The sequence below is a fragment of the Pogoniulus pusillus genome, chromosome 24 (assembly GCF_015220805.1).
Source record: "Pogoniulus pusillus isolate bPogPus1 chromosome 24, bPogPus1.pri, whole genome shotgun sequence".
Lineage (NCBI taxonomy): Eukaryota > Metazoa > Chordata > Aves > Piciformes > Lybiidae > Pogoniulus > Pogoniulus pusillus.
Genome location: NC_087287.1, coordinates 16,672,729 through 16,695,118, shown reverse-complemented (window position 1 = coordinate 16,695,118; position 22,390 = coordinate 16,672,729). Strand labels below are relative to the sequence as shown.

At 41.8% G+C, this 22,390-nt stretch overlaps 1 protein-coding gene and 1 long non-coding RNA gene across 2 annotated transcripts in view; one reads left to right on the top strand and one right to left on the bottom strand.

Moving 5' to 3' along the window:
* Positions 1-1,238: 1,238 nt before the first annotated feature.
* Positions 1,239-22,390, bottom strand: part of CSTF3 (cleavage stimulation factor subunit 3) — a 44,067-nt gene continuing 22,915 nt past the window's right edge. The window contains exons 4-21 of the mRNA XM_064163813.1: positions 18,862-18,894; positions 18,380-18,477; positions 16,951-17,017; positions 16,821-16,855; positions 16,587-16,713; positions 13,907-13,984; positions 13,560-13,722; positions 12,933-13,042; positions 12,402-12,518; positions 11,257-11,331; positions 9,903-10,046; positions 9,691-9,793; positions 7,838-7,907; positions 6,372-6,567; positions 3,529-3,682; positions 3,037-3,131; positions 2,849-2,909; positions 1,239-1,941 (exon numbers count right to left, since the gene is read on the bottom strand). Of these exons, the coding sequence (XP_064019883.1) occupies positions 1,739-1,941; positions 2,849-2,909; positions 3,037-3,131; positions 3,529-3,682; positions 6,372-6,567; positions 7,838-7,907; positions 9,691-9,793; positions 9,903-10,046; positions 11,257-11,331; positions 12,402-12,518; positions 12,933-13,042; positions 13,560-13,722; positions 13,907-13,984; positions 16,587-16,713; positions 16,821-16,855; positions 16,951-17,017; positions 18,380-18,477; positions 18,862-18,894 (1,929 nt within the window). The 3' untranslated portion in view covers positions 1,239-1,738. The remainder of the gene's footprint in view (positions 1,942-2,848; positions 2,910-3,036; positions 3,132-3,528; positions 3,683-6,371; positions 6,568-7,837; positions 7,908-9,690; positions 9,794-9,902; positions 10,047-11,256; positions 11,332-12,401; positions 12,519-12,932; positions 13,043-13,559; positions 13,723-13,906; positions 13,985-16,586; positions 16,714-16,820; positions 16,856-16,950; positions 17,018-18,379; positions 18,478-18,861; positions 18,895-22,390) is intronic.
* On the top strand, positions 1,816-4,373 carry LOC135186236 (uncharacterized). The gene is made up of 2 exons (XR_010306779.1): positions 1,816-1,902; positions 3,035-4,373. It is a non-coding gene; the product is annotated as an uncharacterized LOC135186236 (long non-coding RNA).

Genomic DNA, 22,390 nt, shown 5'->3' with positions numbered 1-22,390 from the left:
GATACAAATTGCTGCTGTAAATTTCTGTTTTAGTGTTGCCTAGCAGCTGCCTTCAGGGCCCCTGCGAGTAGGGCATAGTACAAGAATTCAGGAGCAGTGGGGAAGGATCTCAAAGATGCAGGGAGGAACATTGTCATGGGGAAAGAGCATATGGAGAAAAGGCTTTGAAATGTACCTGACTGATGCCAGAAAGAACAGGACTGAATTATCTATAGATAAAATTGTGGTTGCTCCCAGTTCTGGACTTGAGGGATACGATGTCCATGACAGCCACCTCCTGCTTACTCTGATGTTGAAGTGTGGGTTGTGCTGTCAGCAGTGCATGCGTGTTGCTCGCAGGGTGGATGCAGGAAGTCCCATCTCTCTGTGCTCACAGCAGGGGTTTGATCCTAAGGCTTCATGTTGGAAGTATAGTACCCCTCTCTGGCTGCAGTCTCCCCTTTCAGGGCATACAGAGTGCCACTGAGGGTGGGGAACAGCAACTGAAAAATGCTGCTCCTAAGTGCAGGTGCCATTAGTGATTTTCCCTGGCTGTTTTTTTTTTTAATGCTAGCAGATGACAAATAGTTTGAGTTTTCTATATCCTCTTTAGAAGAAATGGCAAAGCAAAACAGAAATCCTAGGACTGATAAGGCCAGATTGTATCTCCCTGTGAATGCTGCTTTGATTATCCATACACTGTTTCCCTGTGCAGGCTGGTAGACTGTAGTGCTGACCTGCTGCCATCCATGCTGCTGGTGGCCAGAATGGTTTTCACCATGTACAAGTATCTGAATTTGTTACAGTCCAGGGTGGTTCTTACGGGCTGGTCAGAGCAGAGTTCTGCAAGACCAGTTACAAGTTAAAATCTAAAGTATGCTGTGAGAGTTCCTAGTGGTTTTGTTAGCTTGTTTGACAGTACCAGGTGAAACTGTAGCTAACCGGTTAACATTTAGCCTTGTACAGTTACAGGAAGACTACTGCAGTTCTGTAGGGCCAGGCTGGGTTAGCCAGTATTCCTGGACAATCCACATTAGAAAGGTGTACCAAATTTGTCTTAGGGTGCTGTCTTCTTTAAACAGTCATGGAACTAAAAGCAAAAGTATACTGTATCCTGTAGAAAAATGGAAAAAACCTTACTTCTACTATGTATGCTCTGGTCAATTTCCTGTGATGGTCTTATTAACATTGCTTCTGAAGTGGCTGATATTTAAGAAGTAACTTGCTGTGTTTGAATAAAACTAGAATGAGGCATGACGTTATGGATATCCTTTTATTTTAAAGGAATGAGGCTTTTTTTCCATTGTCAACTACAAAACAGGTTTCGTACATTCTGCCATAAATAAAAACAAACAATAAGGCAGGACACTACATGGACAAACCGAGAAGGACTTCTTTCCAGAAAATGTGAATTAAAAATGTTTCACCAGTATAAGCCATCCAGTTTTTAAAATAAAACTGTTGAAAACCCACAAGATTTCAAGTGGTAGATGGGAACACCCTCGAAGAACAAAATGCAGCTTTGACATTTTGCACTTTTGGTTTTTGAAAACCTAGCTTTGTTCAGAGCACATTCTAAGGTTGTTCTGGCTGTCTGTGGATCAAGAACCATATGGGAGAAGAGGCACCACAGTAACAAAACCATTTTTGAGATCACTGGTTGCTTGTTTGCAGCTGTCCCTTTTAAATGCTTGACTTTTAAGAGGCTGATGGACTCAATGCAAGTCTTTGTCTGTCACAGTGAAACTCCAGACTCGTCTCACCGGATTCTCTTTTGCTGTCGTGCTCTGTAAATGTCATGTACAGGGGGAACTACAGATCCTTTTTCCTCGTCGTCGTCGGAATCTTCGTGTGGTCTCTTCACAGTCTTGTTGAGCATAGTGTTGTTTTCCACAGGGCCGTTGCCTTCCACAGCTATTTCAGGTAGGCCTCCAGTAATTATTCGTACAGCTTCATCAACAGCTTGAGAAAGAGAAAGGGATTCATTTAATTTGTGAAATTGAATTGCCTGATGAGAAAGAAGCATGCAAACAGGGACACCAGGACAGACTGTGGAGATTTCTGGAACACGAGACATTTTTTTTCTGTCCTATTCTAAAAATGTTAAGAATTTAGTCTCAACTGCCCAAACCTCTCAGCTAAAGACTAACTATAAAGTAAATGCTGCTGCTGGAGACCTTCCCTAACACCAGTATCGAGGTCAGTTTGCAAGCTTAATAAAACAGGAAAGCGTACTTGAGGAAACAGTGTAACTAGTGCGCAGTTCATCCGAAAGCACAGAGCAAATCAGTTTCTGCTATCAACAGAGAAAACTTCCAGAACACCAGATATCATTTAAAGAGATAGTTTGTTTTTCACTCTAAAAGAAATCAAATCCCATCTTTCTTTGCTACTTAATGTAAGAGGGGGTGAAAAAGTAGCATATTACCATGTGCCATAGTTTACAGGAAGCCCAGAGTGGGGACCTGTCCTGTTTTGTATTTCAGAACTCTGCCTTCTTTGTAGGAGCTCAGCAACCACTGCTCTGCAATGTACGTGCAGAGTTCTGCCTACCACTGAAGCTACCTTAGTGCCAGTCTGTAATTTAATGTTACAGAGCTGCTTCTTTTAAAGGCTGTTCAGAAAATCTTCATTTCTTTCTTTTAATGACTTTTCATGTTATTAAAGCAGCAACTGGTATTTTTTGGCTGACTTTGTTGAGCTCCCCACAGTTAAATGTCCAAGCATCTCTGTAGATTCCAACCTACAGCAGTAGACACTTAAGTGATAATTACAGCTCTGTAAATGAGGTCTGGATTTTAGACAGCAATATCCATATGTAAAACAAAGTCATAATGCTGAACTACGGCAGAGTGAACAAGCAACTTACTGTCTGGCAGTTTGCATCTTCTGAATATTTCCATGAGCTCATCCACTTGGACAAAGGGACCCTGATTCATTACAAAAAGAAAGGGGAGGGGGGGAAGTTGAGGTTATTTGCGATAGAGTGACAGTGTGATACAGACTGTGGTTCTGTCAAAACAGAACCTCTTCTACAACTTTCTCATTAAAACAGACCTGAAAACAAACAGGAGGTGGCAGGAGCTTCATGAGAACTACAGCTGCTGGTGGAACAGGAAATACACCTCCCGGGACGGGATGTAAACCTGGAGCTGTGGGAAGAAAATCTGAGTGAAACCAGTGCAAAAGAGCTAGACTTCAATTACTTGTGCAGCATTATTAGCTGGTGCAAATAATGACTACCCTGTCACTTTTGCCTCTAGTAATTACATATTGCTTACTCATTGATCCGAAGCCTGCGAGCAGTGTGTGTAACAGCTAATTACTGTTTACCAGACCCCAAACTACTTGTACTTATTTCCATGTGACCTTAGTATTAAGTAAAATATATGTGCCTAAAGCAAACCAATGCACTAACAGCCTAGAATTTACGTACAGGTGTAGATGACTGAAGACTAGGAAAGTCTCTGTGATTAGATTCACTAAACAAACAGGTTCATAACTTGCCTTCAGGTGAAGTACAGCCACTTCTGACAACCTCTGACTTACGTGCTAAGTGTCTTGGCTGAAATGGAATCATTTGCTGAGTGTCCGGTTTTGGATATTCAGGTTTTCTGTCTACTTCATCTTTGAGAACAGGCACAATGGAAGGTGCAACCACAGGGTCTGGAATTATAGCTGCCAGCTTGGCACGGGAGACATCCTGCAAAAGGCAATTAGCAAGGACTGAATTTGGCAGGATCACATTGTTTGTTGAAATTACAGAATAAAACCTCTCTCTACACCAGTTGCTTATTCTCACTTTGTCATCGTTATAATTTCAGATGTCCTCTTAAGACCATCTGGACTCAACTTGCACATTTCCATCAAACATTTATTCCTACAGTGTCCCAGCTGGGAGTGGAAACATTTGGTTTTGTTACTGAATGGGATCATATCTGTCATTTCTGAGGGGCTCCCTTTTTTAGGTTAAAAAGGTTTAGGTGAACAGGTGCAGACCACTAGGCCTTCACAACTATCAATTCTCCTTCATTTCATTCCCTAGATGGCTTTAGCTGGAGAAGAAATAAAGCATAAGGAAGTCAGCAGGCATGCAAAGCATCAGTTCAAAGAGGATTACATTTTGGCATGTTAAAAGCAACAGAAATCAGCCCAAGGGCTGAACCGTTTTGGGTACACCCTGCCTCACAGCAGGACCTACTCTCCTGGAAGCACACCTGTGACTTGCAAACTGTCTGAAGAGAAGTACTCAGTGGGTCAGTGAATTATTTCCACCTACCAGGTTATTTTAGCACTGTGTGAAGGCCAACAACTCAGCTGCTTTGCTAACTTTGACGAGTTCTTTCTTTATTAAAATTACTTTCCTGAGTAATAAATGGAAGCTGAGATGCTAATTTTTGAGACACGAGACTCTGGTCTTGTTCATGCGAATGAGAAAGTACAGCAGAGCTGTTTCTGCCTCTCTGCCAGCCTACTTCTTATCATGCTTTAAAGAAAAAAAAATCTTCTGTTTTAATGCTAGCCTAAAACAGGAGTTAGAATCATAGAATCAACCAGGTTAGAAGAGACCTCCAAGATCATCCAGTCCAACCTAGCACCCAGCCCTACGCAATCACCCTTGAGCCTCCTCTGCTGCAGGCTGCACACCCCCAGCTCCCTCAGCCTCTCCTCACAGGGCTGTGCTACAGGGTCCTCCCCAGCCTTCACTGGCCACGCTCCAGTATCGCAACGTGTCTCTTAAAGTACATGTGGTCAGAAACAGGAGGGATGCGTCTGGCCTAGATTTTAAATGCCAAACAGCAGCACGAAAGCACTTTAGCCATAATGAACAACGGCAAAAGAGCAGGCAGCCCTGAGATCCGAGGGTAATTTTCCTCAGCCTTTTGCAGCACCCATCGAGACTGCAGCATTGGCTGTGGCTCTCTGCCCTGGAGCCCGGCATACCCCAAAATTCCTCCCCCGCCGTGGTTTGAACGGGAGGGAAATCGGCGCCGGTGCCCCCCGGCCCTGCAGGCGCGGAGCGGGGGCGCACGCGGGGTGCCCGCGCTGGGGTCGGGCTGTGATTGGCTGTGCCCTTCCCGCCCAGGCAGCGCTAAGGCGAGCCCCTGCCTAGCGAGGGTGTAACACTGGGGAGCTTCCCGCCCGGGGCTGCCCGCCTCACAGCTCTCCCCCGCCTGCATCGTTCCCGCAGAACGCTCCGAAGAACAAGCTCCCGAGGGGCAGGACCGTCCCTGCTTTGCACCTCTTCCCACCCCCTTTATGCAGGCCTGATCGGCCTTAACGATCCTCGGAAGGCTTTTGAAAGAGAGCGAGTGGACAAGCACCGGGACCGCCCTTTCTCTCAGAGGGCCTGGCTCACCTGTGAGTAAACACAGCCTGATTAAGAGTGCAAAACACTCCTAAAACTGAATCTGCTAATTAAAACTCAGTTAATTCCTGTATCTAGTTTTGGGGGTGGGTTTCGGGAAAATAATTCTATTTTTATCTCTATTCCTGACTCAGCCACATGAATTCCCTGCCTCCACAACAGTATCACAGTATCGTCAGGGTTGGAAGAGACCTCACAGATCATCAAGTCCAACCCTTTACCACAGAGCTCAAGGCCAGACCATGGCACCAAGTGCCACGTCCAGTCCTGCCTTGAACAGCTCCAGGGACGGCGACTCCACCACCTCCCCGGGCAGCCCATTCCAGTGTCCAATGACTCTCTCAGGGAAGAACTTTCTCCTCACCTCCAGCCTAAATCTCCCCTGGCACAGCCTGAGGCTGTGTCCTCTTGTTCTGGTGCTGGCCACCTGAGAGAAGAGAGCAACCTCCTCCTGGCCACAACCACCTCTCAGGTAGCTGTAGACAACAATAAGGTCACCCCTGAGCCTCCTCTTCTCCAGGCTAAACAATCCCAGCTCCCTCAGCTTCTCCTCCTAGGGCTTGTGCTCAAGGCCTCTCACCAGCCTCGTCGCCTCCATGAGCCAAGTTTTGGCAGCTGGAGCAGAAGGGCAGGCAACAATGCTTCACACCTGCGATTTGATGTCACAAACTTCCAAAAGAGTTTTGTGTTTTTTTGGGGGCTCAGTTTTAAGTCTGAAGCGGAGACCTGTAGCTGAGTGGTGACATTAACACATTGACCTTTCCAGGGGAAGATGAGGAGTAAATATGAACACACAAAGTTGCTGTTAGTCATATTCCTTTCTCCTTTCTGTCCTGGGCCCATAATAAATAATGCCTGGCACTTGGCTGCCCAACAAGACAATAAGGAGGCACATATCAGGCCTGTTCTACCTGATTTTCTATCAAGGAGAAAAAAGTGTAAGGCAAGTCCTAAATGTGGACTTGCCTAAGTTTGCTAGTACTGAAAAGAGTAGCAGTAAAGTTAAGTGTTCTTATCTACATACCTTATATCCAAGGGCCTTCAGTTCACTAGCAGAGCAAGGGTACAAATCCATGAACTTGTACCTGTCCACCAGCAGAGCTGTTTCTTTACCCTCGTATTCTTCCTTGAATGCTGTAAACCTTCGTTTTTCAACTTTGAGTATGCTAGCTAGATCACCAATGTTACTTTCAAAAGCTAAAAACCGAGCCCAGATTTCCCTGTAAAAGAACAGATAAACAGACACTTGCTGAAGGAGATGGAATTACTGATCACCGCCCAGTTAAAAAACAGATGAGGACAATTTCAAAGGAAGCAGTCTGACAACAGGAGACTATTTCTGTTCTTTACTGTAGATGCATGAGAGTGGTGAGAGCCTGGAATGGGCTGCCCAGGAAGGTGCTTGAGGCCCCATCCCTGGAGGTGTTTAAGGCCAGGCCGGATGGGGCTGTGGCCAGCCTGATTGAGGGTAGGGTGTCCCTGCCCATGGCAGGGGGATTGGAACTAGATGATTCTTGTGGTCTCTTCCAACCCTGACTGATTCTACGAGGCATCTGTAACATGCATTACCTTCCCAGTGCCTTACACAGCTCTGTAAAAGCTTTCCATCTAGTGGACTGTAAATGTAAAGGACTTGGCTATGGAAAGGGGAGGATCACTGGTCTAAGTGACTTTAGCATTTGAGATAAGCTTTTATCTTCAGTGTAAAATGGAATACATAGATGCTCCTCAGCCTGCTACACAGAATTTTACTCTGCTCCTGACACATGAAGGACTTTTCAAGAGAGACCATACTTTAGTTTCTCTGCAAAGACTAGCACATTCTATGAGGCAAGAGCAATACCCTGTAACACAACAGGCACCTCTTCAGCATTTTAGATAGCCCAAAATATACACAGTTAACTGCTTATTTCTCTGGAAATGGTGAACACTTGGACTGCAAAGGCTTCATTCACTAACCATTTCCACTAACCATTTCTTCACTGAAATAGATTTTACAAGTAGTGATGAAAACATAGTGAATGGTTAATACAAGTCTTTTCTGCTTCTTTCACTATTTTGGCTTGGTTCAGAGCTCTTCAGCACTCTCATCAGTAAATTCCTGACTCACCTTCTCTAGTATAAAGCTCCTGAAAAGTTCTCAGCTTGCTCTCTCCATCTCTCTCTCTCTCTCTCTCTCTCTAGTCAGTGCTACGTGACATTAGCGAAGCCAACTTGCTCAATGTGTTGAACCCTTACTGAGCAGGAGGGCTTTGCACTCTATCCTCAACAGTCCTGCATCAATAAGGTTTTGAAAGTCAATCGACTAAAGAATGTCACTGCAGAGTGTCTGTCAGAGTGGTTGCTGTTTTGGACAGCATGAAGAGGGGAAGGAACACCTGTACCTAATTTTGTCCTGTTGGCCATTTTTCTAATTTCTTTGGGATGCTTGTAGTTGAAAGGGGTTATGTTATCTTTTTTAGCACAGTGAAACTGCTTTTGCAGACATACCCAGATTTCTCAGGTGGAAGGCTCCCTGAAGTTAAAACACGTTCAAACAAAACTCTTGTGTTATTGTCCTCTTTAAAAATAGAAAGAAGAAAAAAGTCACACTGAGTAAAATATATTAGAGACAACGTAAAATAAATTCCATCCAAAGAAATGTGTACATTACATTATAGAGAAGGTTGACATTTTGATACCTGGTTTTGAGTTACAGTAAGTAGAAAAAAACAACTGAATTGCCTATATAAAACTTTATCCAGTGCTAAATTCTGTTGTGAATTTCTCATGTGAAAGCCTGGTTGTGCGGCCAGCATCAAATTCTGCCTACTACAGCCTCTTTTACAACAGCACAGATACTGCTTTACATCTCTTGAGGACCTCTCTATTTTCTTCTATTATATTTCTATATATTTCTTTTCTATTCCAAATTATGACAATGGCATATCTTGGTAATTTTAAATGTGGCCCTTCAATTAATTACTTCCCTTTGAAATTAGGACAAGGCTTATATACTTGTATATACCTCAGAAATCCTCCCAGAATTATTGAACCCAGTTCCCAAAGTGCAGTCAGCCAACTGAGGGTAAGGAGTGTTTGGTGTTCTTAAATCTGCTACCCTCTGCCCTCTCTCTTGCTGTGCATTTTACCATCTCTCATGTTTACAGGAATTCACAGAACAACTTTCTTGGTTTTAGTAAGGTCTTCTGGGTTGCCAAGACACAGCAATATACTGGCAAGATGTAAGATAATTTCTGCTGCTGGCAGTCTATGGCAAGACATTGCAAATATTCATATGGACCTAAAACAGTTTGCAAAATTATAAATATACTTTGAAGTTGAAAGAAAATGTTTAGAGGTCAGAGGATTAAAGCTCTAGATCTGTTTAAACTTTCAGAGCCTGAAAAAAAGCCAGTACTGTAGTCTTATGGGAGAGATTCATATGATCAGAACACACTGGCAGGTTCAGATCTAGCAGCACAGCTACAGGCAGCTACTGTTCACACCAGCAGAGTGAAGGATGGCTCACAACACTGAGCTAGCAGTTGGTAATGGAACCCAGCCTGTGCTACACCTCTATCTTATGCTACAAACACTGAGCTAGAGAACTGAAAAAAACTGAAAACCTGATTAATGGGTACCTGGCAGACAGGGCTGGGAGACTATGAGCCTGGGATGAACTGCTCTTCATCCTCCAGTTTCCCATGAAACACAACACAAAGGCCTCTGCCAGCCCCTGCTCCTCAAAGTTTAGGTTTCTTTTAGCATACTAATTCCTGCATCAGGGAATGCCACACAAAGAGACCTTCTGCTGCCACCACCACCTCCTGCCTGGGCTTCCTGAGTTCCCTGTACCTCCAGTGTTGGCACAGGCACAAAGCTGCATACCCTGCTCTTTGAATTGCAAACCAGCTTTCCAGCAGCTTCTGAGCAGGACCAGTATTCACAGTATTGATTTTTTTATCTTTTACATTGGGGGAGAATCAGTTTAAATTCATTCTAATCCAGCACTCCTCTCATGCAGATTTCAACCTCCTACAGAACTTTTTCCCTGAGATTTGGATTTCTCAATGTACTCCCCACAGATTTAAAACTGCTGCAGTGCAAGGGAACGATAATTTGGCGAGTTCACTCTGTTCAGCAGAGTCGAGATGTAATGTTGGTGTACTTCTAGAACTTCAGCAAGGACAGAACAGCGGATTTTGTTTCCAAATTAATTGTCCAGTTTCATGAGGAGGTTTCATTGTTCTTCAAGAAGAATTAAAACTAAAATACAAAGAACTAGGCCTGGGCTTACACTCACAGAGAAAGCAGATTAAGATTTCATTAGACCTCTCAAACTCTCAAAGCTTAAAGCTTACCATTAAGGTGAGAAAGGTAGTCGATATATGCCAGTACATATTCTGGAATGTCCCCGTATTTTTTCAGCCCTAGCTCAAAAATCTTAAAGGCCACAGATTTATCCTGCAAACATCAAAAAAAAACAAACAACAAACAAACCTGTTATCAGCTTTAGTGAGCTATGCATGCTCCTGACACTTTCTTTAGTATCAAACTGAGCATCTATGATTACCTTACTACAATAATACTCCATTAAAGCTGCTGTAACATAGACGTGATGGCGGGTCCGGGTATCCTCTCTTGCTTTCTTAAATATCATCCTCCCAGATTTTATGCCTTCTGCTCTCCTTGCAAATTTCATATACTGGATATAAACCTAAGGTGCATAGGAATATTTATATTGCAACAGTGCTAATGAAGAACACTAGGATGTAATAGAAGGTTTTGGCTATAGCTAAAATAAACACAAAATACAACTAATCAATCATAGCAGAAAGAAGACTCTGGTGTGCCTCTGGAAGGCAAAGCTTTTCATATACTTTATTGAAAATATCAATATGCTAAGACTGATCCCCTGAAGTAACAACCGTTAATACACAGATTTTTTTCAAGGTGTGTAGATGAATGTAATTTACCTAAGTTGGTGCCTTCAGAAAACTAGAGGTTTAATGTGAAAATGGAAGATTCCAAAAAGGGTAAGACAACCATAAGGCAGTCAAAAGGCCCAATGAACATGAACTGTGCATTCCACAACCCAAGAAACAAACCACCGTGTCTGCAAGTATTTGTAGCTGATGAAGGAAATAATGAATGTGCCATTTAATTCAATGGCCCGTTTCTGATTTGCATTTCTTTGGGGTTTAACTTTCCTTCAGAAATAACAGCATTTTTCAAATAGGAGGAAGTAGCCTGTGGTTTCTCAGAAAACCTGTGTTTGGGAAACATTATAATCTGTGTTTCAGGAACAGAACGTGTTAGTAAATTGAAACTTGTCCTCTGACACTGACCTGTTGTTTGACCTTAGACTTTCAAGCTTTATCCTTTTCATGATTTGTCCTATTTACATGCAAAACCTTTTGAAGACAGATTACCTCTTCACACCACTTGTTCACTACTAGCACAGCTGGCACAGCAGACAGTGCTGCTTACTATACAACTCAAGCAGATGTGCAAACTACACGTACACAGGATGGGGTATTTCTGCACAGGAAGGACAACAGGCAAAAGCAATACCCCTTTGAATAAAGGGGAGGCAACGCGAAATCTTAGTTGAGCCGACAAAACATAGACCAATTCTTATGAACTGCATCATGACATCTTTAATATCTTGTATCTTCACCATTTGTTTTGAGAGATTTTCCCAGAGAGACAGAGGAGAAAGGTGCAGATACTTGGTGTATCTAAGTGGATTAAAGGCTTATCAACCTTGCTGAAATTTTACCCTTAAGCCTGTCATCTCAACACTCCACCTGCTCAGCCATCCTTGTGACCCAATAAACTCCTGTCAGCACTTCCCCACACTTTGTGTGTACTCAGGTGACTATCCATGCACACGTGGAAAAACTGAATACTAAGGATCATCTTACCAGAGTGGGATCAATGTCTTCAATAGCCAGGAGTCGGTTATATATGCTGTGTACTTTCTCATATTTCATTCGACTCTAAGTGAAGAAAAAGGAAATACAGACTGTGAATACAAATCACCTCTGAGAATGCAAAAATCAACCTGAAGATTAAAATGTTTGTTTCATTTTAACCTGGTTGAACACCGTGTATATCAGCTCCTTTATTCAGATGCATTTTATGTCTTCTGAAGTAATTTCTTTACTTCCTACATTAATTTCTCACTAGTGCTCTTTAAGAGTCTCTGCATTCTTTTCCTGATTTAGAAGTGCTGTAGCACAATTTCCACTGTAGGTGTTTGGGATATCAAGAACATTTCCTTTGCTTCTGTCTAAAACCAGCATTCAGACAGCTAGGAAAACCACCATCTTCACTCTCCAACCTACGCACTTCAAGTAATCCGTTCTATTTCCTGCCAGCTGCAGCTTTCTACATTGTATTGTGCAACCTAAAACCCCTCAATAGCCAGTGTGTTTAGGACAAAAAGGCTGCACTGAAAGTCAAGGGCAAAGATGGGGGTTTTTTGGCTCTTGTCCTCTGGGTCTTCCTGCAAAGACTCTTCCATGTTACATCAGGTGGGCAGAGGATTCCATAGTCTGCATCTGATCAGTGGAAAACGGCCATTAGTCCTTGCAGTTTGTGTGCAAAGTCAACCACTGTTGGGGCATTCCTCATTACAGAGGCCATGCAATATAGTTGCAGTCTGGGCAAAAAGATTTCACAGGAAAGGTGCAGTATTAAGGTGTTTGCCATCTGCCCTCACAGCCACCCAAACACGAACGTTAAACACCCAAGAATCAGACAAGAAAGGGGTTCTTGATCCCCATCTTAAAAGTGAAGAAGCTGATGTACCAGTAAATGTAAATCTGTCAGACTTTCAACTTCATAGTGGCTTGGAAAATGTCAACATTGAAGTGGAAAGACAGTAGATCAAAAAAAAAGTAATTGTAACTTGTACTATAGACTTTTCCATTTTGTCTGCTCTGAATGAGGTTAAGTAAATTAGTTCTCTAGAATCCTGTTTATTCCTTATGTTTCAAATAGAAGATATTATTGATGGGAGATCAGAGAATGAAAGAATGTGATGTCAGTGCACCGATTTGCTCACCTCTTCATAATCTGCATAGGCAAAATAAAGAAGCATGTTCTTCTTTAATAAAGTGCTGATCGCTCTTTCATAAATATTAGCAGCCTCATCACTGAAAAGTTTAGCATTGTTCATGTCCTGTTATAAAATAAGTGCAGTCATGTAATTGTTCAGCATCTCTGACAAAGAAAGCCAATCTATGGAATATCTTCTGTGGGTTAAAAATCCAAGTGAACTTCCACGCAGTGTTCCAATAAAGACAATCATCTCCTCAGTACTTAAGGAATCACAAAATCAGGCTAAACCAAGCCAGTCCCTCCTTCATGACCTAAAAGTGGCCAACACTGAAATAGTTTTTCATAATTCTTATCTCAAATACAAATATTCTTATTTCTTAATTTTAGAACTCTGAACATGACACAACTTACAGTGCTAAATATTTTTCACACCTGCCATCTTAGTTCTTAAGCATTTGAGGAAAAATTGACAGGACATGATATCAAAGCAATGAAATAAGCAAAAAAAAAAAAAGATACAATGGCAATCTCTTACCCCCTTTTCAGCTAGCAGTTTACTGGACTGCTCGAGGTACTGTGCAGCTTCATACCAGATATCTGGGTGGTGTCCCAGAACCAAAAGGCATTGCTCATAGGCAAACATAACTGGGGGGAAAAAAAAAGTAAGGAATATTTCTTGTAGTGCAGAAATGGTGTCATCTTGCACAACGCAAGCATGAAACAGAAAAGTCAGCAAATAGCCCAGATAATATTAGCACTAATTGGCTTTTAATTCGTTGACCACAATTGTAGTTCCTTTATATTGCCCGGACCTTTATCTGTCATTAACATGAGTTAAAACCTACCTCCTCCATAGAGGAAGAAGCAAAATCCATTTAAAAACATCAGACATATAATCAAGTTGTCATCCACCATATCCTGACCTCCAATGAAAGTTGAGTGTCACATGATTACAGCACTGTCTCCCCTAATCCATGTTTTTCAGCTTGGTTTGACAAAATACTAACAGCAGATTAAAAAAAGAACCCACTCACACAATTCAAGAAAGTCAACAAATCCTGCTGCAGCACAAGCCCTGAACACTAAAAACTGTGTCATTACTTTTGCTGGAGGTCACTGATAGAGCTAAGGAATAGAATTCCTTAGTGAAATATCTAACTACCTCTTTTTGTTATGAGAGTTTGATCTTCCGTTCGCAGAGGATTGCTCTTCTCCCACTGGATGTACTTCTTCCACATGTCTACCTGCTGAGCCTCCTGGGGGGTATTTTGTGGGGGGACAGAGGGAGCATTGCGGTCCAGACCTTTCATCACTGTCTCATACTCCTGAAACAGCAGCAACATTTTGAGCGACAGATTCTAACAAGTGAAATGCTTTAAGCTGTGCTTTATGAAGTCAATACAAATATTGCAACATCCCAATCTGTTAGTCTAATATAATCTTACTTGAAATTAAGAACCAAGTTTAATGCTGGTTTGTAGAGCGAAATACGAAGTTAAGAGGTTGTACCTTTGCTACACGTCGTGCATTCATGTAATCTCTACTCCTGTCTTCAATCATCTTCTTAGCTAAGTGAATATTGATGCCCTGGAGAAGGGGGGGAAAAAGGAACTGGAGATACACTTTTGCATTTTGGAAATACTGGATTCACTTTCATACAAAGACAAGCTTGAAAGGGAACGCAAAAGCAAGCAAGAAGGACAAAATTGTTTTAAAACACTGATCTCAAAAGATACTGCATTTCTCCTAAAAACCACAGAAACACAAACTCACAGACCAGAGAAAATCAACTGACCTGAAGCACCTCAGTATAGTTCTTAATCATTTACAGCTTTCAAAAATGCAATGAACTTTACATAAAGTAAAGAAGTGGAAGAAAGTGGAGAGAATGTATTTGTGGTTTACATATTTCCTCTTAAATCAGGGTCAGTGTCTCAGAGTCATAGCTCCCTGTCTTGCCGCTGCCTTCTCTTCACCAGGCAAAGGCTGAGACAGCGTATGAGCAAATCAGTTTTCTTGGACAAGTAGTAACAGAGATTGACCTCCAAACTCAACACTCTGCCACTTTGTTCCTGAAATAACTGACAGCTTTTAGAAGAGGCTATATTCCACATATACCCTGTCATACACGTCCCTTTGTCAGCTGAGAAAGACTTGAAAACTGTTAGGACAGAGAGCAACATCCTGCCAGGATGCACGCACACAGGGCTCTGCTGTGTGGTGAGCAAGAGAAGTGGGAGAGCTGGGACAGGCAAGCTTACAGGCACAACCCACACCTCAATAACAGCAACATGGCCGTGGGGTCCCAGACACAAACAAAAATCTAGAAGAATCACTAGTACAGCAGCAGAAGCAACCATCCCTTTCTTCATACCTGTATCTGGGTGGATTTTGCTGGCACGGCTTGCTGGGGCCTTGAGGAAGGCAGCTTTCAGACCTATTCTAAGCAGGCACCCAAGCTGGGTACTACCTCATTATGGAAGTGAAGACACCATCTGTACTCATATAGAGTGCTGGCTGGGACAGCTATCTGGGCCAGTTAGCATACAAACCCAGTAATGCCCCATTTAACCCAGGATACTGCAATGCTCTCCCAGCCTTGTGAGGTGCAGCTGTGTGGCCTGCAAGCCACAGCTCTGTTTCACTAGGGGTGAGACTAGTCTGTGAGTGAGGCTAGGTAGTGAGAATCACTACTATTTTTGACCACTAGTAACTGGCAGGCTGGTATTGCTACCTGTTGGCTACCAACTAAGGTAAAGGAGAGCTCAAGAGTGTTTTTCTGTAGCAAATAGCCAGTAACCTTCTGTACTGAGGCTGTGTTGCTACATTTCCCTCAAAGAGCCTTTCTGGTGAGATGCATTTCCTTTTCTGTGCCAGAACACGTGTATGCAGCAACTCTTCTTCCCTTGGGACTGAGCTGGTGCTCAGTCAGAACAGGATGGGCAGAAACCCATACCCAGGTAGAGCACCAGCCTTTAGCCCCCAGCACCTCTGAACAGCTTAAAGTGCTTGTCTTTACAGGCGCCAGCCAGAGCTGCCTCAACCAGAAGGTACGAAATGGAAGTAGGACAGGTTACAGGCTATTGCTTTGACAGTCTCCCTATGTATTAATGAATGTGGCAGCCTTCATTTTCTGTGTGGGAGGGGAAGAAAAGGTTTACAGGTGAGCTGTGTTGAGAATTTTCCTATGCAGGAGGAGGCCTGCCACTGGGCATCTTCCCTGGTGGTCAGCAGACTGTCTGTGACACCCTTGAATACTGATGCAGTGATGAGCTATTACAGTACAGCTCATGGCTGTAGATTCCTGGAGGTACTCCCACTGGCTTGGCAGCCCAATTAACATCAGAAGCCACCAAATCTATGACTTGGAGAATTGACAACAAGGAAAAAGAAACTGTCTCATCTTTCCTTCTCAGTGCACAGCTGACCCCTAGCATGCCAGGACTTGCAACCGTGGACACAACAGACAGAACAAGAGTGCGCTCTGCGATCATCCTTGCTTGATGGTGCTGAGTGTGAGGGCATCCTCCCTCAGTTCTGTACTCTCCTCTCTGTTGACTGGAGTAGGTTAACCAGTTGGCAGATGTGTTTCAAATACACTGTGAAGGTGCAGGTAGAAACTAGCCTGCAAGGCCAATGAGTTGAGGTTACAGTTGCTGAAGACAGTGTGGTAGCAGACTCATCTGAACTGATGTGGTAATGACTTCAGGTGATGGAGAGGGAAAGCTTTTTATATGTACCTGAGACCACATAACTGAATAGTGTGAAGGAAGTCTAAACCATGATAGCTGAATGCCATTTTACCCTGTTAACTATAACTGAGGGGAGTGCCTGCTTGGGGAAGCAAGCCCTCACTGCCCGCCAATGTGCTCCAGCTTCCATTAAATACATTCTCCAGAACCAATGACAGTGATTTCTAATTCACTACCAATTCCACAAGGCCAGCTGAGATATGAGACAGTTCAAAGTATCCTACATAGAAATCTTTAAAATAGATTAACAAATTAATTCAGGTACCTGTAGAGTATTGCTACAGGTCTTGGTACATGCTGCACACACACACGTGTTTATAGTGCTGGTCATCTCTTCTATACATAATTATTTAGTGGATACAGTTAGGACACCACAGTTGGATTATATATTCCTTTCTTAATGTCACCAAAAAAGAAAAAGTCATGTACTTGATTACCTCTTCATATTTGTTATAATCTCTCCAAAGCTGTTCTATGTTTATCATTGGATTCACGCAGCCGCGCTGGTAAACCCTACGGACAGCCGTAATCCTCTGGTTTTCTGCATAAGATCCTACTGCTTCTCTAGATGGTGGGGAGAGAGATTAATGGTCAGCTACTGCAGGTCACAACTGCCACAACATCAACATTTTGTTAACTGAGCTTAGAAAAAAATCCTTTAAGGTACTTACACGCCTTTCAAAAAATTGATGTAATCCACCCAGATCTACACGAGAAAAAACATTACACAGAGTGAAACCAATCTTTAGTTGTACTTGTTATAAAGTGAGAAACAAAATATGTTTCAATAAAAAAACATACCTGGTATGACATGATTTCCATGCCAATCTTATCCAGAGCAAAATCATATGCCTGAGCCATTTTTTCTCTAAAAAAAACACAAACCATAAAGACCATAGAGCAAGTTTTTAGTATTTTTTAATGTCTTTATTTAAGAGTATTGTTTTATGCAGCAAATTCTAACCAAACATCGAAGTATGAACATTAGCATTCAACAGCTGAGAGCAAAAATTGGCATTTGGATAGCTTTAAGTTCTGCACTTAAGGTTGGTGGGGTTTGTGTTTGCTTGCTTGGTTTCTGTGTAAGAAAAACATTTAAATGTGTTGGTGGCAATCCAGGACACTAACAGCTCCTGAGCCCCCTTCAACCCCTTCAGTGGAAATCTAGTTATACTCTGGAAATCCACATATACTACATGACACTGAGAAGACAGAAAACAACTGCTCTCTACATCTTCTTAGCTCACAAGTGTACTTGTGGTTTCTTTTTTTCCCCCTCAGAATTCCATAAACCTTGCTTGAATTCTCCAGGGCAATTAGGAGTAGCTCCTTTGTGTGGAAACTACTCCAAATCTTTCACATGATTTCTTATCCCTCCTCTAAATCCGTATTTTCCACCAAATTTGAAGTGTTCACACATTTCTTTCATCAAGTTCAATGGAAACAGCTTTTTTCTTTCTCCTACTCTTCTCTCACTTTCCTTTACTCAAGGATCTTTTAGTATCTTACTATTTCCTTGGCCATATTACAGGAAGACGAGATGAAAGTTAAATTAGGTAAAGGGGAGAATGAGGGCTGGTATTACAAAAAGGTAATATTTAAAACCAGTCTTGTAAAGATGTATTTAAATCTTGTTTATGTTTCTTTTAATGCTTTAGCTACCTTGCCATTTATAGTGCAAAGAAATCACGGGGGGTGAGAAATGAAGAGTTTAGAGATACTGAAAGGTACTGATATTTTCTGAAGCATCAAACTCAGCCCAATAGGATTGTAACTAAGCAAAACATAGTAACTGAAAAGGGATGAAGATTAATACACCCCAGAATTTTGGCACCTTTTTTTTTTAATGTGGAGTCAATATTTAAATTTGTGGAGATGTAAACAGGGCACTAAGGTGGAAGACAGCAAAAGATACTGAGTGAGGAAGAGGTGTGTTTCAAATTGGCAATCACATCTGCAGGGAGAGGGCACGGAGGCATGAGCTACCCCTCCTGCTCTTCCACCTTGTTCTATGGATCCAGACTGAGAAGCAATCTTACCCAGCAAGTTTAGTGAAAGAAATTTTAAATAAAACATTTTTCTAAATGAAGATTATGTATTATCCCCCTCACCACTACCAGAAGTACTCCAATCAGATTTGCCACCCAGGCTTTTCCCCACCTCTTAGTCAAAAATCAAGAACAGATTCACAGTAACACTAGAACAATTCAGAGCAACTCTGTTAACTTACTTGTAACTAGGTAGCTTCCCCTTGGTTTCTCGTACATAGGAAAGGTAACATTTCCATAAATCAATGTGTAAAACCTTCATAAGGCAGCGCTGAAATAACTGTTTAATACATCAAGAAGATGTGATCAGGATTCCAGATACAGAAATTAGGTTTCTACTTTAAAGCTATACAGTATAAATTAAAAGACTCTTTTAAATTATGACTGAGGTTTGTAAAAAAGGATAAGCTAAACCACTCATCCTTTTGACTACAGCACTTTACTGTGCAAGGGAAATGAAGAAAATTAAGCAGAGAAAAGGCTTTGTGCACTTTGCTGATTATGGCTTGGTAGCAGTAACAAATCAACTTTAGGGATGCCTCTTATCAGTGTCTCTGAATAGTGCATTCAACGACACCTCAGGTGCCTTTTAATCTGCTGAAGCCTAACCACAGGACATTTGCTCTTGCTATAGGGATACATTGCATATATTGACAGGACTCACCTTTTCCACTTTGTCATAATTTTTTGCTTTAATCTACAGGGAAGCAGAAAAAAAAATCACTTAGGAAACTATTTTGAATAGTAGGAATATATTCTTTATACAGTACTAGAGCATTCCACTTTGGCTGTCTAATTATGTTGTAACACCCCATTAATGTTACAAATATAATTACACATAAAAAGGTCATGTACTTTGCTTTTTTTTCCCCCCAAAATGACCAGCTCTGTTTGTTTATATGTTTATTACTAAAAAAAACCCCACAACCCCCAAAACATTTTGCACTTCCACTAGGGCCAAAATTGCGTATCAGTAGGTAAAGTTGATTTCCTCTATTCTGGACACTCAGACTTAACCACTAATTTCAAAGTATTCTGTTGCCTTAAGTGCATATATTGACTCAGGTACCAAAGCTTCTAGATCAGGATTTAGTAAATTAAGGGTAAAATGCAGTATTTACAGAAGTCATAGGCTAATAAGTGTATTATATTTGAATATTTACTTCTCAAAGTACACTTAGCTACAATATGTCAATGCTGAATAAGTGAATCATAAACCAAGGAGAACCTGGTTTTCAGCAGGTGTTTCCAGCCCTGGTGCTCCCTCCCAGGAGGGACTAAACCACACATCTCAGCACTCATTTCATTCAGGCAGCACACACACTGCAAGGGTAGAGAGTGAAACCTAATCTCCAAGTAACAAGTTGTATTTCAGACAGGACAAAGAAAAGCATGAGACAGATGAAGAGGGCAGATTGGCACCCTTCACATATTTATTAGCTCCAGTTACGTGACCATACTAGGCAATTTGTAGAGACACCTTAAAGAAACAAGAAAAATGACCAATGCCTTTAGTAGATGCTTTTTTGCATTGAAATAAAGAGCCTGTAATGAAATGAGGATTTGTTATGCTCTGTTGTATATTTTGAAGTACCAAGACTCCCTTCTAAATCCCACTGTTTTTTGTTTACCATGGGGATTCACAGCTTTTTTTTTTCTTGTGAAACACAACAGCCAGAGAAGCAGTTCTGAAAGCCTTTCCTTTTCTCCAAGGAGTATGGCAGCAGGCAGCAAAGAGTACCCTTTTGCACCGGGCATTAGTTATCCCATTTTTACACAGTTCCCATTCTAAAGCACAAGAGACTTCTTAGGCGTTAGGAGACACCCATTCATCTGCAGGATGCCTCAACCCCTGTGTATGTACATATTGCTTTTGAACTGGAGCAGTATCCAGCTCAGCTTGACAGGATTTCACAAAGTCTAGGTTTGCAGAAAGCCTATTTGGGATTTCCATGCAGGCTTTCTGAAAACTGAGTTAAAAGACAACTGAGGCAGTACTGATTACAGAGGTAATAATGACCTGAAATAAGACTTAACTAGAATTAGGAGGTGGCATGTCCATGCAATAGATCCACTAACCCCTGAGGTAACACACACTGATCCAAAACACCCTTAAGTATGGCTATGCATCCTGCTGCCACTTCCTCACAGCTTTCTGTAAGCAGAACATTGCCTTTCACCCTTTCAAAAGCATTTACAGTAATTGCAGCATTGCTCAGACACAAGTCTTATGTGGACACAAATTAAGGAGTGTGACACTGCCCTATTCCTAGTTGGAGAAAAGTAAATTATTGTATTTTAGATTTTTCCTCAATTTGTAAAGTCCAAAAAATATATCTCCCATTTTTACTTCACCCTTCTTTGACAGCAAGAGAAACCTTGCTGGTTTCTCATCAACTCCTGCAAAGAGAAAAAGGATTCAACTCTCACTGAGGAGTCAGAGCTCTCAGCCTACGTCCCTCAGCCCCTGCAAACTCTTTTTATCTGTGGCCACTGAATGGAAAAGAACAAATGCATCTTGGGTTTGCATGTCTAGCAGAGGGCTAGCTGCCTGCACTTTCTTCCTCGAGGCTGCTCCAGTAAAGTCTTCAGTAAGATGAACAGAAACTTTAAAAAAACAAAAGGAGTGAATTCAGGAGGTAGTATAAATCCTTTACCAGTGAAAATTAAGTAAGCAACTTTGCCACCAACAAAAGGCATCACCTCAGAGATATATTCAAGGAAAAAAAAACAAAACAAACTCAGAATGAAAAGCTGTAAGCAGGTAGAGCAAAAATCTGTGTGCCTTCCAGTTTTAGCCATGTAAGAAGTGTTTTGCATGTCTTGAATTACTAGAACTAAGACAACTACTAGATATGGCTGATTGGGCTGTGAATGCTCTGTCTGCCTAGCATGTGTCCCCTACCTCCTGTTACCTGAAAGCCCAACAAAAAGTATTCGGCATAAGTAACCCAGACTGACCTCAGTAGTTGTATACAGCATCAGGTAACTGCACCAAATGAACTATTTACTAGAGTGACTTAATTAGCACCTGGCAGCACTGCACTGAGCAGTACCAAGACAGAACACAAGGAGTACTCATCACTTAGCCTACTGGTACTTCCAGTAACCACAGACCTTGAAAAGTAAAGCATTTTGCTAGGAACAAAAGCTATGATTCCAAGAACAAAATACTTTCTACATTTAATATCTGATCTATGAAAAGCTGCTGACCACATCTGGACAGCAGGTCAGTGCTATGTATTTGTTAAATCCACAGGAGTGGTTTCATATTGGTATCTGAAAACTCAGAAATGTTGCTGCTGCTGAAGTTTAGAGGTTGGAGACTGGTAGCATTGTTAAAACCAGCACCAATGGCCAATGCTTACTGGGTCTCTTTCTATGGAGAGCTTTTATGAAGTCCCTAGAGCCAGAGGGAAGAGCAGCTATCAGACCTCTCCCCTGCAGGAATCTGTTTGCACTTCTTGGGTCACCTCTCCAAAGCAAAAACCCTGGCAGTCCTGGCTCAGGGATGTCACAGGGTTGAAAAATGCCTATCAGTAGGTGGCTCCTTCAGGACCCACCATCACACATTCCTGTTCCATTTCTTGGTTTTCCTATTAGAGACACAGAAACTGGCAGTTGTTAGATGTGGACAAGCATTAAAGGATTCACAATGAAACTAATTTCATCCTTAAAGACAGAACAAAACAAACTCTAGTTCTTTACAGCAGGTTTCAATTTGATGATGCAGAGGCTAACACACAGAGGCATCTCCAACACAAACCACATACAAAATGAGCTTAGGCACACTGTTATTCTAAGATAAAACTGGTACATATATGTAAGAGTATCTCTCTCCACCCTTGAAGACTATACAAAGGCCACCTAGTCTAACAATCTATGCTTAGACATTCCTTCAGTAAAACACATCTGACCTTGCCTCTTCCTGTCTTTGACAATGAGAAGTTCTACCTCTTATGCTAAAAGAATGACTCTAAATTTGATGTTCCAATAGGAAATTTGAGTCTCTACTGTATATGCTTTGTAGAAGATCAATCTCTAACAACAGGGTCAAATGTCTTCCCAGAATACACAAATGTGCTTTCTTATAAGGAGCTTCACAAACATTCAAGGGCAACATTTAACCCATAAATTAGGCTGCACTTCATCCTTTTTAAGATGTATTAGCAGACATATGCATCATTTATGAT